The 18,865-nt window shown below is 36.1% G+C and overlaps 1 protein-coding gene across 1 annotated transcript; it reads left to right on the forward strand.

The window, feature by feature from the left end:
• Positions 1-170: 170 nt before the first annotated feature.
• LOC106163034 (steroid 17-alpha-hydroxylase/17,20 lyase-like) lies at positions 171-9,748 on the forward strand. The gene is made up of 12 exons (XM_086997711.1): positions 171-1,339; positions 3,154-3,309; positions 3,588-3,668; positions 4,295-4,399; positions 5,073-5,166; positions 5,497-5,652; positions 5,942-6,153; positions 6,586-6,714; positions 6,987-7,091; positions 7,615-7,743; positions 8,017-8,240; positions 8,633-9,748. The coding sequence occupies exons 2-12, from the start codon at positions 3,156-3,158 to the stop codon at positions 8,753-8,755; spliced, it is 1,512 nt and encodes a 503-aa protein (XP_086853837.1). The 5' UTR covers positions 171-1,339; positions 3,154-3,155; the 3' UTR covers positions 8,756-9,748.
• The last annotated feature ends 9,117 nt before the right edge of the window (positions 9,749-18,865 follow it).

The raw sequence follows: 18,865 nt of genomic DNA on the forward strand, positions 1-18,865 counted from the left end.
GGGGGAGACACGAGGTGTACTATTCTTGCACTGGTTCAGCCACATTTGCCAGTACTAAAACGTGTAGAATTTTTATGGCGGGCGAAACCGCCTTTTGTTCTGTATGGGGAGTATTTAAAATTTTTTTTCGGGGGGGGGGGGGGGGGGGGGAAGTTCAGTATTTACAAGTAACTTTATGAATTATTAGACCTGATGCTACTGCAGCGTGATGTTTAACATTATTTACATACTGATTTTGGCCAGCCGTGTTGATTTAACAGAGGTTAAATCAGTATTGACTTAACCTCTGTTATGCTGTTAACTCAAATCCAAGGGGTATTAGCTAAATAACATTAAAATATTTAAAAGGCATTAAATTAGAGCAAGAATCGACCAACAGGCCTGTGGTATAGTATGCGCCGGACTTTAGCTCTAGTTGTGTTGTCAACGAACTTTTATTCGACTGTGTCTGTTTCAACCTGTGTGTAATTGTTGTGCCTCCTGCTATGGCGGTGCAAGTGAAATGACAAATGAATATTTTACATTTAATTTGATGTAATTATGATGAAGGCCACGTACTCCCAAGTTCATCGCGAGTGATCTTATGCTATGCCGCAGCGTTACTCTACCATAGTTATATTACCACCATCTATCTTCCTCACCCTGCCCCTCCCACCCAATGACCCAGTGTTAATTCCAAGCACCGTTACGGTACGGGACTGGCTGTTAGCTCGGATCTAGGTATCCGCTACGGGGAAAGAGCGATGTAGGTGTTTGTGTGTGCACGAGTGTGTGTGTGTTTATGTTTGCACGCGTACGTGTGTGTGTGTGTGTGTGTGTGTGTGTGTGCGTTGGAGGGAGGAGGTTAAGGATAGATGATGCCAAGGTCCACACATGTTGTTCTTGTTGTCTTGTGCTTAATTGTGAAGTGTATGTCATGGAAAGCCTTCCCTCTGATCATCACCACAATAAATTTTCAATGTTTTTTGTTCCAGGCTCATTGATCTGAACTCAAAGTTGGCATTAATTTTTTATCACTCTTTTCCAACAGACATTAAGTGATAATGGCGTAATTATTGTATAACAACGTGCGAAGTCTTGCTTGCCAAATACTACGTAAAATACATATAACAATCCACTAGGCGGGCACTTTCAGCACAACACGTGGCTTTTTAAAATGTATAGTCTGAGACGGGTGGATGAGACCAACATGATAATACGTCACCTTTTACGTTGAAACCAAGTGTAATATTTGAATGAGGCGTCACCACAATGATGAACAGAGGTGCTAGTGACATCGTGAAAGAAAGGAGTATTGGAGTATGCAGTAACTGGACTCCGAAATTTAGGACGTGAAAAGGTATTTATGAAATAGCAAGAAATGTATTGACGTTTTGGTGCTTGAACAAGCTTTTATCAAACAAGCTTTATTTGCATAAATTTACACGTCATTTATGAATGACGCCATGATTATGGTTAAAATTGTAGTAAAACTGTATCTCTGTTATCTCTTTTACCTGAATAACTGAATGCAAAAATGCAAACACAGATGAAAAAAATGGTCAATAAAAGACTCATTTAATTTAACAAAACTTCTTAAATTGAAAAGGCGAATCTGTAGAAAAAATGACAGTTAAGTCAGAAAATGCACAGAGGTAAAAATGTCGAAAAAACAGTAAGTGTTATGGGTAACATCATAGAATTTCCGCACGGTTATTCTCGGGCAAAGTACAGAAATGACATGGGGAAAATGCGGAAGATAAATTATGGTACGGTGAAATATGGTTAAAAATTAAGACCAATGCGCGTAAATTACTTTAGCTTCACAGAAAACAGTGTTATAGTGACAAATAACGAGTTTTGAGCTTTCGAGTTTAATTAACCGACTCTATTTCATACAATTTCACACGTATCTAAACTCTATTTCTCAGTACTAATCATGCATTAACTTTGCGTGATTACAAGGAATTTTCCATTATCATGTTGCAAACCACCATTCAACATTTCCTTATAAGGTAATTTATAAAAAAAAATTTTCAATTTAAAATGCTTGGACCATACCCATCGTTAGTTTGCATGTTTTTAACACGTGTCAGAAACTATTGAGAAATTAACCAATTAAATCGAACTATGTGACTTTGACATGTTCCATCTTTTCCTGCCACGAAAACAATTTCTGCACTAGTTCACACTTGAAGAACCTAACTTACACTAAATAACACCCTATCCTTTTACTCATTTCATTCTGTTTCAATTATTATTTGCAATAAGTGAAAATTTGCTTTACAACAACAGGAATCCTGAAACACTTGCTAAGTACAACCAAACTTGTCGTCGCGTTCAATGATATACCTGAAAGGCACTGTTAAAAGGTGAATTATGCATAAGAAAAGGCAATTGCGACTGGGGTTGACTCGTTGCAAATAATACCCTCGCAACGTGTTAAGATATCGATATAAGCACGCGGTCGCAAATTGCGACGCCTTCGAGTTAGGCAGTGGTGCTGATTGACATGAGCTGATGAATTGGAACTCCGTGTTAAAATGTCGTATATTATAGTTTAAAGATTATTATTATTATTATTATTCTGATGAAAATTCATCTGTGTAGTCCTAGGATATGATTTAAGTATTAAACTTTTCAATTTCTACACTAAAAATATCATCATAAAAATGTCAGGTATAGCTCTATTTTTAGTGTAGAAATTGAAAAATGTAATACTTGAATTATTATTATTATTATTATTATTATTATTATTATTATTTTTACATGTAATGTATTAATTATAATTATTACTATTTTAACGATGTAGCATATTTCTTGTAGTTTAATACTTTAAAAGGCACAAAGGCCTATATACTAATGGATTAAAATGTCCCCATGCAGTGACGCCTAGTGATCCCATTACTTAAATATCTTGTGACATTATTGAAGGATAAACCTGACGCGAGAATTGTTTATTGCCTAGGCAATGTCTAGATATTTGTGTTAATAGCCCCCATATTGTCCAGGTGTTGACAGGTGAAGCGTGATAGAACATAAAACGCTGCTACAGTATTTTGATTACATGTATATTTAAAGATATAGAAAGAAGCCTGTTAATGTATCGTGTTGGACAGACCAATTTAGATGTGGGTCAGGGCATATAAATACGGAATACAATGTATTTTCTAGGAATGATGGACATTTTAAGTGTATATGTCTGGCCTAACATGCAGGCAGTTATGGTCGGCACATTTGTATTGCTGCTGGTGATGGCATATGCACGGGGAAGGAAGTACAATCTGCCACCAGGTCCTCCACAGCTACCAATACTGGGGAATTACTTTGGTAAAATCCAGAATGATTTCTAGGACGTATTTTTTCTTAAATGTTACTCAACGGCAGAGATGTTAATTTCTAACCTGGCTCCATTGTTTGCTATGTGATAATATTTACATTATTATTCTAAGATGAAAAAAAAAAAACGATATGTATTTGCAATATGAAATAGATATGTAATTGGTCGGTTTAATGAGAGAAGACCTATTTTCATTTTAGATGTATATAAAGTGTTGGATATTTCAACAACATGATATTAACGTATTGGAGATGATATTTTATTTCAGCTTTTACGAAAGACCAAAGGTTGTTCACGGTTTTTGAGGAAATGACCAAGAAATATGGAGACATATTCACGGTGAACTTGGGTAAGTCTAATTTGAAATCAAATTTTATAATCACAATGCTTGCATTTAAACGCAACAGATGAAGGTCACACATACATGGGCGTATCGGAAATCAAAGGAGAACTCAAATAAACGAAATAATTTAATTCAACAAAAATATAAAAAGGTAAAAATTTATGAAAATCACTGACTGAAGACCGCTGCGGCCAAGGGTCGCTGAGTGAAAACACCTGCTGCCGTTGCCGAAGAGTCCAGACAAACCCTGAAAATTTACCCGGCTTATAGACTTGATACGAGAACGGCAAACTGAAACGGCTCTGCATTGGGGAAGTTTAAAATTGTAGAAATGGGTGGTGGGTGGCGGGGGGGGGGGGGGTTTCGCTGACACTTGGCATTTATGATGCTAAGTAATTGGTACAACTTTTGTGACCCGATCTAGCAAAGGGTATCCAAGATTTCCATACCGGTTATGTGCAAATAACTAATGACAAGAAAGAAGCAACTCTAGGACAGCTTATTTGCTTCAAAAAATTTAAAAAAAAAAAAAAAATGCCAGAAAAGTTAATATAGTCCACAGCTGATCTTGGCCAAAACTCGTTTTCGTGTTGTAATAAAACATACACATTCTATTCTATTTTTATCCGCAGGTTTCGGACATAACTCAATTGTGGTAAGCTCAGACCATTTGGTGGATGAAATGTTGGTAGAAAAGTCAGAGGAATTTGCCGGCAGGGACACATCTCTTTGGTCGGGTATGTACTCCATACAATTATTGACTTTGGGGGTGAGGTAACCGCTTGGGTAGATTCAACCCAAAGTTGGGGTATTCGATCAAAGCCGAAGGCTGGGGGTTGAACTTAGCCAAGAGGTGACCGAAAGGCAAATTATATAGCTGCTTTGTTTCATGAATACGCATGTAAAGATAACTGAAAGCGAATTTCAGAATAATAATATTTTTGGGGTAAATATGTATTTCATGAAAAGAACGTATGGGCATTATGAGAGAACAGCAGATTTCAGGTAATGAAATTCTTTGACAGTCTTTGTAATTTTAAGCTCCTTTATGACCGTGAGTGTATTTGACAAGAGTTAGTCGCAGCTCTAACCCAATTTAATTTTGCCTATTAAGTACAAACATTTTATTTCAATATTGTGCAAATTCGACTTTGGGTTGTGATTTTAGTTAATAATCTACTAATATTATTACCATTATTATTATTATTCTTATTTCGTAAGGTTACTTATCTGACAGGAAACCGATTAATTTACTTACATGACGTGATCATTGAAATAAACCAAACTCCGTATTCGGTAAAATGTACTAAAAGGATATGTAACTATCAGTTTAAACTATTATGTCAGTCTTAACAATGATTCTGTATAACTGATATTCCAACTTTCTGAAAATGTATTGCCCCATTGCAGCTTACCTGCTTTCCGATGGTCACAAGGACATCGCGTTTGCTGATTACTGTCCTATGTGGGCATTACAGAGAAACATGGCGGTGAAAGGTCTCAGGTAAATCTGTTTAGGGAGGAAAGTCAATTTGGTTTTTTTTGGGGGGGTGGGGGGTGGGTTTGTTCTAACATTGACAGAATAAATAGTGTATTCTCTTGATTTGGAGTCAATTCGATGCATTTTGATCTCTTCAGGGAATAATTATAAAAAAGGCGAGGGTTATCAACCAGATATGAAGTTACTGGTGCAAGTGCAGATCGCTGCCCGTTGTATACTTATTACAAAAAAGCGTGCCAAAAACGCTTGTCGTCAATATCCAAAACGTATTTATCGATAGGCAATTACAATAGACGAACTTAAACTTAAAACAAACAACTCTTCTCTGTTTAGGTCATACCTCTTAAGCGGAAAGTTAAATTGTTTGGCGAAGTCGGCGTTTGAGGAGGTTGCCCCTTTGTTGGCGAAACAGACTGAACCTGTAGACGTCGATTTGTACACCACTTTACTGATATATAATATCATCTGTACGGTTGCCTTTGGTAAGAGGTAAGCTACGTACATTTCTTTATTTAACATAGACTCTGTAAAAACTGTTTGCACAGTTGCTTTGACAGTGCGTATGTGTGTGTGTTTTTCATTGATTCTTATTTATATCCTTTTGCATCCATTGTCCATTACTTATAATACATTTAGTTTTTCTTTGGGAATTATTGGATGTTTTTTCATTGCATTTCTTGTTAAATACATAACATATCGCATGAAAAATACTTTGGAGTATATAATATTTGTAACAACGCACTATTAAAATGGGGTTTATCTTTTTTCTGACCTACAGCTATAAATTCGACGATCCAGAGTTTCTGTGGCTGAAAGAGAAACTGGCAGAAATTATGACCGTTTTATTTGGAAGCCGTCTGCCTGCTGACATCTTACCTTTTCTTAAGCACATACCTATTCCTTCAACCCTGAGAGCAAAAGAAATTCGCAATGAGATGATTGATTTTCAAAGGCGAATGTTAAAGGATCACGAAGCCAGTCTAAATCCAGGTAGGGGTGGCTTTCTTTTTTTTTTTTTGTTTTTTACTTTGAAATTGTGTTTCCTTATGCTATTTACAAATGTATGTTTTAAATTTAAAACTCTTGTATTGTACATTGGTCCCGTAAACCCGTAAATTGCATTGGATGTTACTTCCACGAGACAAATCCGTCACGATGAATTTTTTTCTGAAAAAAAAAAAAAAAGTTTTAAGTTGAATAATGAAATGACTGTCCTGTTATTTAAGACGACATCTCACAAAATGAATATGGGGTTTTATGCTCTTTAACAGAATATATATATATATATATATATATATATATATATATATATATATATATATATATATATATATATATAATTTTTTTACTCAGTTTACCACGAATAGCAATGCGCAAACATACATTTTAAAACTAATTTTTTATTGATTACTATATTTCCAGAAAATGTTAGGGACCTCACCGACCAACTGCTGTTAGCGCGCCAGGACCATGGCACAACCAACGATGGAGACGTTAAGAAAGTTTTGACAGATGATTGCATTATTCAAATAGTGTTGGATACTTTTATTGGTAAGTGAGTCATGGGCGTCATGTACTTCATGGTAAATGAATATTTATTATTTCAGTACAAGATTGATATATACCACACTGTTTGAAAGAGTTTTTTTTTGTATTTCAAACAAAAGCGATTCTACATGTAGAAGTCAATCATGAATGTGTACTTTAATTTGTGTTTATGTTACACGTCTTTTTATGCATGATTTGTGGTGTAATGACAATGTGCACAGTCTTGTTTTGTTAGGCCATTTCAAGTAATTTCCTTTTTGACTGTGTCTATCTAGGTGGAGTAATCGCATCGAGAGAAACGTTCAAATGGCTTTTGTTGTACGTAGCTGACAAACCAGACGTGCAAGAAAAGATGCATCTGGAAATTATGGACGTTTTTGGTGAGATAACAACACTCTCAAGCACGAACAAACACAAACATACACACTAACCTTATAATGGTTGATTGCTTTATTTTTCAATTTATAGTAAAGAAATATTTGACAAAATGGAAGAAAAAAAACCAAGGTAATAACATTTCCTGATGTTTGAAACAAAGATTCCATATCATTACTGGATACAAGCTAATGATCAGTAAATGCAGACACATACTTGTAAACTTTCCATAAGTAATTGTTTTATGGTGCATTTTTTCCTAGCTAATTTAACTAAAAAATACTAACAATCATATGCTTTATCTTCATTTTCTCAGCTACGGAAAAAACGATTTATATCGAGAAAATTCAAATTGTCATTATATTATTATTATAACTTTATAACATATTTCATTTCAAATATGTTTATCTGGCACTTTAGTGCAACCTTTCTGAGAATAAAATGCAATATTTTAGATAACCAATATTTCAAATGTCCTGTCATCTAAACATAAACCATAAATCAGATGAACATGTTATAATTCTACAGACGTGGACGACCTCAATCAAAGCAAATCCAAGATGAAATATTGCGAGGCGGTTTTTAAAGAGACCCTTAGAATTCGGCCGGCTACACCATGCACACTGGCGCATAAGGCACTGCGTGACACTACACTTGGTAATGTAATACGGACTAAAGTTGTTTTCAGTAATGAAAAAGAACAAGTTAAATGCATCTTCAATGACCTCTTTAAACTTGGCAACATTCCTACTTTACCAAAGATCGCAATCTTTTGAATAATGTGTGAGTCGTATGCCTGTAACGTTGATAGTTAAATGAACGAGGTATGCTGTCAGTTTTTACGTATTAGCACTATCAGTTTCTTACCAATTTCCAAAATGACACTTCAAAATAATTTATAATTGAACAACATATTCCAACAACATGTAGGCGGCTACGATATTCCAAAGGGCACAGTGGTTTATCCAAATCTTTGGGTGATTCATCGAGATCCAAGAAATTGGGAGTCACCAGAAGAATTCAAACCAGAAAGATTTCTTACGAAAGATGGCGCATTGGAGAAAATTGACCCTAAAATATGGAGGCCATTTTCTGCAGGGAAACGGAAGTGCATGGGCGAAGCTATTGCTAGGTCAAACTTGATGATAGCCATAGTAGGTTCCTGAGATGGACTTCTATGATTTTATTTTTAAACAGTAATATTTTGGAAGAAATAATCATGAATTCTAATGGTAATAATTACTATATATATATATATATATATATAACCTGGACTCCAGTCACCATTAGTCTATATTACTAATTAGTTCCATATCGTTTAAGTTGTTTTGCTAAATTTCCTAGGCTGGTTGGGTTATATCGGTGTCCATTATGTTATATTGCTTATAGTGTATACTTGCCTTTTTTTTCCAAATTATACAGTATTGCAGATGAGTATTACTGAACTTAGTTGTGAGTGTCCTTGACTTTCCATTTAAGTTTCGTATAAAATTGCATTATTTTTCCAGACTAATTATCATTTTAATTATTTTTTGTTTTTCTACAGGCCATGTTTTTCCGTCAGTTTAAAGTAGCCATTCCACCAGGACAGAAACTGGACCTTGACCCGGACATGTACCAAATTCATTGTGTGTCAAAGCCTCAGAAAATTGTCATCAACACGTGGTAGACACGTGGCCATCTTTGAATCCCACGCGGTAAAGTGTTTCCGCACATATTTACCATTTGTGTCTAGGACGAAGTATCCTAACGTTTTCCTGGTCACATATATATGTAAAATCAACATCTGAGGAATCATATTAATTCTGCAAATTGACACCTTTTAAAGATGCACTTTACCAAAAATATCATAACATGTACCTTTTATTGCAGTGGCTCGAAATTTTCACTATTAATAGAAAACACATGACTGCTCCAAATGTTTTTTTTAAATCAACATTTAGTTGTCAAAACACTAGTGTATTTCTTAATTTTGCATTCGTTTTCTTTTTATAAATACAGCCGGTATATATGTATTACACTAAGAAATACAATGCTTAACAGTATATAATATTTGTAAAGGCTGTATGGTGATGGAAAAAGATATCTTATTTGATTATATTCTTCACAAAGCATTTACTTTTTATCAAGAGGGAATTAGCTTTTAAAAAAGGCCACTTGTAAAATTTGAGTTTCGATGAAACTGAGACATCAAAGTACTGAGTAAATAGTGAAAGTATACTCGTTTAAGAGTAATTCATATGAGATTATCGGTTTTTAATAATATTTTCACATCCACAGACGGCCATCACTTATGTGTAGCTACATGTAGAATTGACATATTTATTTAGAACTTTTTATATATTTTATTGACGATAGTATTAGAATCGTATTAGGATTAGTATATTGATAACAATGATAATAATAATTGCGTGGAGGAATATGTTAAAGGTGTGTGCTTATCTGATTATTTTATTCGTATTTCTTCATCATGTAGCACCCTTTCCTTTGTAAATATCTGGAATGGTGTATAGTGATGCCTGGTCCACTCGCAGATCTAGCACGTGATCGTCTCTCTTTGTCCGGCACATATGTGAAAGGTGACGATCTGTTTGCTGTATAATATGGAGGACGTAGGTGGGAAATGCTGCCTATGTATCGAGCTGATTAACTTATTTATCTGAGGGAGGAGGGGGCTCCGAAACCAATGGGGAGTTAATTGTGGAGGGGTGGGGGATTATAAAATCTGTCCCTTAACGTGAAATACTTTTCTTAATTTAAGTGCAATAAATACTAAACACTTTTAGAGCACAAACTTCAATTTTGTTGCTTTATGAACTACCCCGCACGTTTCTGCGCATACGACGACCAAGCGTTCGTCGTCAGTTTAACTGCCTTGTAAATTGGCGTAATATTGTGACCGATGTTCCAGGTTACTCTGTCACAAAGTCAGATATTACCATATAATAAAAAATTGACCTGCCTGACGACTAGCCATGGGCTACAATCCAGTTCCAGAATTTGGTTTTACAATTTTTTTTCTGTAGGAGAAATGGCTGTCTCATGCAGCAGCAACTACGATGTTACATTACTTTCCTCTGTACTGATAAAATCACAGGTTATTGTGTTGAGAAAAAATCCTGGGACAGGATTGTGCAACTTGTTGTTTTGGTTTAATAGTTGTAAACTGTGTTGACAGCTGTTCAGTGGAGGGAATCTATTTGAAATCGATATTACAGATTCACCCTAAAACGCTGCTGGTGCATCGATCATCAGCTCGAATTCACAAATTCACTGCGATGTATATTTTGCTGTTCTGTTCTTAATTGTTTAGTGTACTTAGTGGAAATTTAAGCCCGCCCTCTGCTCGTCATCATAGTTAAGTTTTCAATGTGTTTTTTTTCTGTTGAAAAGCCGTCATAAATCTGAACTCAAAGTTTTCATCACTCTTTTACGATAGACATTAAGTAATCATGGCGTAATTATTGCATAACAGCGTGTGAAGTCTTGTTTGCCGAATGCTATATAAAATCCACTTAACAATCCACTGAGCGGGTACTTTCAGTACCATATGTGGCTTTTAAAATAAATAAGATGAAATACGGTTGAGTGAGACAGCCGTGATGACACGTTAATGTGTTTTTATTTACCTTGAATTCAAGCTGCATAACGTTTAAACCACACGCATCAAAAGAATGATTAACTAGAGCGCTGGTTGAAGCGTGGAAGGGGGGCGACGTGTTATAGCTGCAATTACTAGACTCCTATCTCTCGTACTGGAAAAGTAATCATGAAATGACAAGAAATGTATTGCCGTTTTGGTACTTGAAGGCACGATTTAAGTAAACAAGCTTTTTGTATAAACTTAAACTTCTCTAACCAAACACGCCATCAGTATGTTTTTAGGTGGAATAATAAAATTTGTTTCTTTACCGGAGTATTTACTGACACCGATACGGTGTAGGCCTATTTGCATTCCAAAGGTAATGGATCCACAAAAGGAGTATTACATGGACGGGACGTATGCCTAAAATGAGGAGGCGCTGTGAGGACTGACTCAGCTTCACACTGTTTTTAAATGTTTGTTAAATATAATCTATTTCAAACTTAACGTCCACTTTTTACTAATTAGAAACCTCATAAAATGATTCCAGAGTCCCACATTGCCATAATGCATGAAATCTGATTGTGTTAAACTTTTGTAAGAAGACCGTGTACTCGGATGTAGTCATTAATAGTGACTGTACTGGTAATGTGCTCGTTAAACATTTAAATGTTATAGAAACGACCATCAAATGGCCCTAAAACAAAGTCCACCTGCAATAAAACATACCAGGTCACATAGTCCGTTGACAGTCTATTAATCCCTTCTGCATGAATCCCAGGTCATAGTGATTTCGTTACTTAAATACCAGTATTATGTTCCAGTTGCTAGGCATAAATAAAGAAGGAAACCTGTCGTTAGAGTTGTTAAATGTCTGCGCATGCGTGTTTGCCCCAATCATTGAGGTTGGGTCAGGTGACGCGTTATAAAATGTTGCTAATGTGTTTTAATTACGTGATGAAAAGGATAATGAGTCCTATTGAATATTTGATATATAATTTTTATCCCTAAGGCCATAACATTTTATACAGGTAACAATTTGCTACATTGTTAAAATTGTTAACATGATTAGGATAGTGGTCAAATCTCGAATAATCAATATTTTTTTTTGCCTTCTGTCTCCTTGTGGATGGGACTATGAAAGTTTGTGGTACAATAGAATTAAGGAGACATAAACAAACATATTTGAACCAGTCAGGCAAAATGAACCGTTGGATACGTTTCTGAGCCATTACGGGCAGTGTGACCATGACATCGAGTTTTCACTTAAATATTTAAATAGGCACATGAAAATGCATCGATACTGGATACATCGATAGCGTATGAAAAAGGTTCGTAAAATGCATCACGCGTCTACCTGCATTTTATGATAATGGTAAATGTCACATGAAATGGCATATGCTTGTGTGAAGTCAGTGGTTTTTATAGTGTAAGCAAATTACGCTTTGTTTCATTCAAAGCCATTCAATTGCAAAGCAAATGCTTTATTCCAAAAACCATGATCCTAGATGCAAATCCCCCCAAAAAGCAGCTGACGCAAATAATTGATAAGTTGTGTTGTGAAAGGATCGTGCACTGTTCATACAGCATGACTATCTGCAAAGATTGATACCGCTCATTTCCTTTCACAAGAAAAATAAAATGAATAAGAAACCACGTCTTTCTGCTATATCTGGCGCATTCCAATTCAGCAGGCGAATCTGTCTTCACACCTCAGGAATAGATCATGGAACATGCAATCAAGGTTTAACGTGTATAGTATTTTGATGTCGAGCCTTAACTATACTTAATAAATAAATGAACAGGTGACATCCATGAACTAGCTATAGCTATTACATCTCATTTGTAAGCTAACGATCTTAGCTAACTGTGTGGCTTAATGATGTATCTGTGAGCTAACTGCGACTTCACTAATGTGATTGATATTTGCTAAGGTCACCGTGTAGCATCTTTGAGTGTGACATCTTAGATATCATCTTAGAGTGATAACTTTTTCGGACACGAATGCCACCCGTACACCCATCGGGTTGCTTGGTTTTCGATATATTGATTAATTAAACGCTTTTTAAAACAAGCAAATTATCCAGTGCATTAGCTGTACATTACCTATCCAAATAATGCAGGTATTTGCATACTGAGCTATATAAAAATCGACACGCATTACCTCTCTGTAGTCTGAATTGCAGCATTTATTCCTGAGGTTTCCAAAAACATATCGGTGGGTGAGAATTATATGTATAGCATTTATAAGTAAACAGATGTTGTATAAGTCGATAGAACTACAAAACATACATATATTCTCTCTGTCAGTGTCAACGATTATTGTTATAATTATTTTAGAGTACTATTTAAGTAAGTGATTGTCAATTAAGATACTGCATTTACTTCCCCGAGGAAGTATTGTTTTGGTTTTTGTTTGCCTGTGTGTCTGTCTGTCTGCCTGTTATACAAAGCATTACACAAAATAATAAATAAATAGAAATAAAAAGAAGCGACTGGATTTTTGGAAAGTGGCAGGAGTGGGCCAAGTAAGAAATAGATTATGGTGATCCATTAACTATTAACTATTGGTATAATAAAAATAATATAGCTTGCTTGGCAGAGGACTGTTGCTCTGGGGGGGGGGGGGGGGGGGGGGGGGAGGGGGGGGGTTCTAGTTACCAATATATTCATATCACTTGCTGACTGTTGTAAATAGATGCTTTATCATTTTTGATATCAGGAACATGTTTAGTGGCTTAACCGGTCTAGTTGTTGTCTTATGTTTGATGGGCGTGGTAATTGACGTCACTCAAGCAGTTTGTTGTCGACAAGTACATCCTGACGGATATTGTGCAGACTGCACCATGGTAAGACATTGATGTATTTCTTTAGGTAGAAAATACACACGTCCTTTGTTAATCAGCACAATTAAAACTGCGTTTGAACAGTTATTCATTTATTATCCAACACAGGTACGCAAAGACAGTAATTAGGGAGTTTTCATCTGACCGTGTCCGTTATCTCAAGCATTTTTTTTATTTTTAAAGCGATTAAATGTTGCCATGAAAATGAATTGTAAAAATAAACGAAAAAAGATGACAAAAATATCAAAAGTTTCCGTGTACTTCAGACTTGGTCCTTCTGTGGCAAAGGGGGTTGCAATATCTTTGGCTGTGCATGTAAGGGCGGATGCAAGGACAGCTGTAACCCGACTTTTTCGTAAGTTCCATCGGCTGCTTTCACAAAAACTGGTGCTGATTTTAACGCTAAGCAATATGAAATACGGACATGGGAAATGTTCTCAAATCTTTAAATGAAATTTTTCATATCAACACACTTTATTATTTTTCTGTAGTCGTGCTTGGTTCTAAAGCGCCATTCCAATTTAGGTTTACTGTTTTTGTGTAAATTTATTTCCACCACCTTTGCGAAATATTTTAATATTCTCAGTTACAATTATTTTCAGGGCAGTTCATGGCGGCTGCACCTGTAATAATAGAAGAAGGGATATTCAAGGACCTAATTCCGAAATTGACGGGCATTACAGGCACAGATAAAGACAGGTGAGGTATTTACTACGATGCTAATATGAAGAACTTATCTACCTACGTCCAATTTTGCATGGGTTTGCCACATAAATGTTAGAAAAATAGAACACGGTTTTTCCCCAATTTTATACTGATATGTAATAACACGTCCCCAACATAAAGCAACTGGATTGTTTAAACTTTAAGTTCTGCATGCAAAGCCTTAGCCCAAGTGCAATTTGTATTTGGAATATTTAAGTTTTTTTCTCTATAATCATGATTTCCATAGCAATAATCATACTGATGCCAGATTAATGGGTTAATAAATTATTGGTCATAGTGCCATGTAAGGTTCGTTTTTACTATTGTGCAAGATTGAAAAGTGGAGCAATGCCCGTCGTACACCATATTTATTATTTTCCTTTCAGTGATGGGTTTGAAGATGTTTTCAAAAGGCATTTGGGAACCTTCCACTGGTGTCACAGATGAGAATTTAGATGGCAAGAACAATGTCATTGAGTTCTATCCTGATATTAAATAAAAACATATGAATAGAGAGTATATACAGCGTTGATTTATTTCCTTTCCTTTTCCTTTTGTTATTTCTTATTCTATTTCCAATTATTGTACGGGGTGAATATCGCTCTATGAATTAAGATAGGCAGTGTGTAGTCACTAAAACCAAACTTCATGCTTAAGAGAGTTTATTAACAAATTTATGCTGAACATTTAATGCGCACTATTTTATCGAGGAATAATAAATACCGTCGTTGCCCAAAACAAACTTTCTCCAAGAAGAAATAATTGACTGACACCAATGCAACATAAAACACGAACAGAACCGCCTGCAGCCTTGATTTGTTTTACATTTTTCTTGTACCATTTGATCTTTAGTAAAACAATTACACTGTAAAAACAGTGTTTAGCATTAAAATACATACAAAACACGTTAGGCACCTATACGCATTTAGAAATCTGTGTAAATACTAAACACATAGCTTTTCAAGCGTTTCACAGAAGAAAAAGCTAGATACGTTGGCAGTGTTACACGTTTAGCCATGTGTTTAGCTTCACCGGGATATGATTTTATAACAAGTCTATCACTAGCTAAGCACATTGGCTAAGCACTTCCCCTGCTAAGCGCGTGAGGCTGCTAAACATATGGAGCTGCTATAGGTGTGGAATTCCTTAACGCGTGGAGCTGCTAAACAACACGTTTAGCTTTTCAAGCTTGTCACAGAAAGAAAATGCTTCACAATCCCATGTATACGATCCCATAACAAGTTTATTACAAGACTCAACAATTTTGGTTATCACTTCCCCTTGTAAACGCATGGAGCTGTTGGAGGCGAGAAGCAGCCTGCTCGAACGCGTTGTGTCCTTCCTTCAGTAATAATCTAAATAAAAACATAACGTTTTCACGACGTTATCAGCTGGTTTCATGATGGTGATGGTATAGAATAACGTTATGGTAACGTTATGGGTGTTTTCAACTCCATGCAAAATGATGCCCTGCATTTTTATAAGCGTTTTTTATAACATTCTGGAAAAACATTATTTAATGTTTTGAAAACCTTTTTTATAAATCACTAAAACACGTCTTATGCTGTATGAACTACAGTTAGCGGTTAATTCCAAAATGGGTTTTGGGTTAGTCGGCGACTAGAGCGGTGCGATTTGTAAAATATTCGGACTATCGTTACCAAAATAACCAGCATGCATTGAAACCATTATAATGAATACCCCACCATCATCCTGATGTTCTATTGTTCATTACTTCCGGAAAAAATAAATGAACATCAATACCGTAACGCATTTTATCAAAATATGAAAAAAATGTTTTAAAGTAAAAGTGATAGCTGTTTCGTGTCTTTAGTAAACTAGTGAATTTTCCTAACTTTTTCAGAATTATATTCCAATAAACTTCCTCGCAAGGTCAGCTAACACAAGGATGAATAAGTCCCGCTGTAAAGATGGTGGTGTAAATCAACTATGTTGACAGTTCACGGTACCCTGTTTTAGATAGAGATAGCTATAATAGTTGAAGGTGACCGTGTCTTCATGTGTGTGTGTGTGTGTGTGTGTGTGTGTTTGTGTGAAACCCTTACCACCTAAGAGTAAAGCAAATACACCCTACATTTATTAGGCGGCAAACGCGTCAAAGTGTGTAATATGTTAACGAGCTTAACGTGCTTAGGTGCTAAACGCGTCGAAAAAAGTGAGACAAAACAGGCGCTTAGAAATGTGTTTAAGTGCTAAACACTGTTTTTACACTTAGACGGCCATCGCTTGGGTAGAGCAGGGATCTGGATTCATCTGAGAAGACCACATGGTACCAATGCAAGATGATAAGCTTTCTGTTTTTTGTAGCCTAGTGCCACCTATTTATTCACTGGTGTCGTGTTAACCTAGGCTTCTTGGCCATCCTTCTTGCCCAAGATACTGGTAAAAGAAGTCATACATATTCTATCCAATGCAGAAACCCTGTAGTTTATACCCACTGTGGATGAGATGTATGGAAAGATAATTTTACGTATATCATGAGTGTTTTACCGCAATTTTCCTTGTCGTTTTGCGTGGATTCTGTTTTCTAATCAAGCAGCACGTAACTACCTGCATTTTTAAATAACGGCAAATTGTACAAACAAAGGAGACACAGTAAATGCAGTTGACCTTCTGTCTATTGCAAACATAAATGAAAAGCAAACACTTTTTCCAAAGATCATCACAATGAATGTAGATCCCAACCCAGATACAGAAAAGCAGTTGTGTTTTTTAAGGACAGCACGTTTTATCCATATTATGATAAAAATTATCAATAGTTTTAGACAATATTTTGTGGAATCCTACTGGGACGTTTGAAAATGTGTGGCACCTCTATGATGTAGCTAACGGACACAATGCACAGAAGTACATTACATGTACACGCCCACAACCCCACCTTCACACTGTATGTACTAATGGGAATTTGCTGAAGCAATTTCATGATTTCTTGCACAGATAAAGAAATCCCCCGTCACACCATTCTAGGTAGTCTAAGCGTATTGCAGCTATTACATCAGTCATCAATCCGCATGGTGCCGTCAACAGAGTGACTTGTTCTTTTATTCTCAAAGAGAATGTTTTATAGTGCTCTGAGCAATTAGAAGTGAATGCACATGCTGGTGCTTCATCAAAAGTTTTCTGATAAACGTATTGTGATCATAGGTTTTTAATATGTGTAGGCTTTTTGTGGTCAGGTCGATAACAAAAACATATGTCCCTATGATAGCTTACATTTTATTTAGCCAATCCTTTGTTATAAAAACGCACGATAATGTTTCAACCACGAGATAAATGCATTTTAACGAGGGTCAAGGGCAGAAACCACTAAATCAACGAATGTAGTTCAGTGAGGGCAAATTAGTGCTTTTTTCCTTTTTTCCTGGCAATTTTTGTGTGTTGCTAGGGTTAATTTTGGTATCAACTAGCAGGCTAGGGTGTAAACAACTGCCAGCTTTTTTTTTCAGGACCAGGCACAGGTGCGGTGCAGCCGTGAGACCTCTGGCGGAGGGGGCTACCGACTGTGAGTGGTGCAGTGGTTTGTTTACAAACAGAGGGGTGCACATGTTCAAGTGATGCCAGTAAGAAATAATGTTTGATGACAGTACATTTTTTTGCCATTGGGAGTTATGTCAGTGTGTCTGCTGTCCATGGGGATGGGAAATGTTTCACCCAATGATTTTGTTCATGCAGTTTTGCAGGCATTTCTTAGTATGGTCGTCAATGGGAAATTATTTGGTGGTTTCTGCCCTCAAGACCGACCCATGGAGCCTCTCTCTGGAGGATTGATATATCCCACAATGCAGTTCACCGTGGCAAAATATCGTAGCTACAAGGAATCTAATCTGCTGTGAAGTAAATTTTAGCGGAGGATGGGATATAAAACAGATAGTTAACCATTCTCAAATTTGATGTCTGACAAGATAATGTCCCGAGAACAGACTTGTTATTTAACACGCAGAATTGTAAAAATACGTCATAATGGAATGCTGTAGAAAGAAAGGACTGTTTGATATCGTATCTCACAATACTAGGCAAGAGAGAGGCCTACGAATACAGTTACGTATGCATATAGATAACACCCCAAAGACTTGAACTGGTGAGTAGAAAAATAAAACACACGGGCAAAAGAGTGGATTAATTTTAATAGATCTATTTTACTTATCATCATATTTCGTCGGTAATACATGTATATCAAAGGCGAAACGCATGTTATTTGAATAGTAGTCTTACTTAAAAAATACCTAGCTGTATTTCAAAGACCATCATAATCATTAAGCACTACGAATGATACAAATTTCTTTAAAAATCGACAAAATGTATGCTGGCAACCTGAATGGCGTATGTTTACCTATCAGTGGAAATTAGGGGAAAAACTGTTTGAAAACTGTTGCTCTTTAGAGAAATGGTAGACATAGAGGCAGGTTAAAAAACCCGAATGTCCCTTGATTTCAGTAGATAAATGATTTTATCAACAACCACTAAAATCCAATATAAGTAGTACACTGAGTAGGTCACAGATTTTACCTGCCAGCCGAATTTTGCAGTTGTGAATGATTCTTTGCCAAGAACATTCTATTTTTTCAACCAAGGCACGTTAACACGTTCAGCCGCCTACGTTGACATGTCCAAGTATCACAATAAG

The sequence above is a fragment of the Lingula anatina genome, chromosome 10 (assembly GCF_051362555.1).
Source record: "Lingula anatina isolate TDL-2025a chromosome 10, LinAna3.0, whole genome shotgun sequence".
Taxonomy (NCBI): Eukaryota; Metazoa; Brachiopoda; class Lingulata; order Lingulida; family Lingulidae; genus Lingula; species Lingula anatina.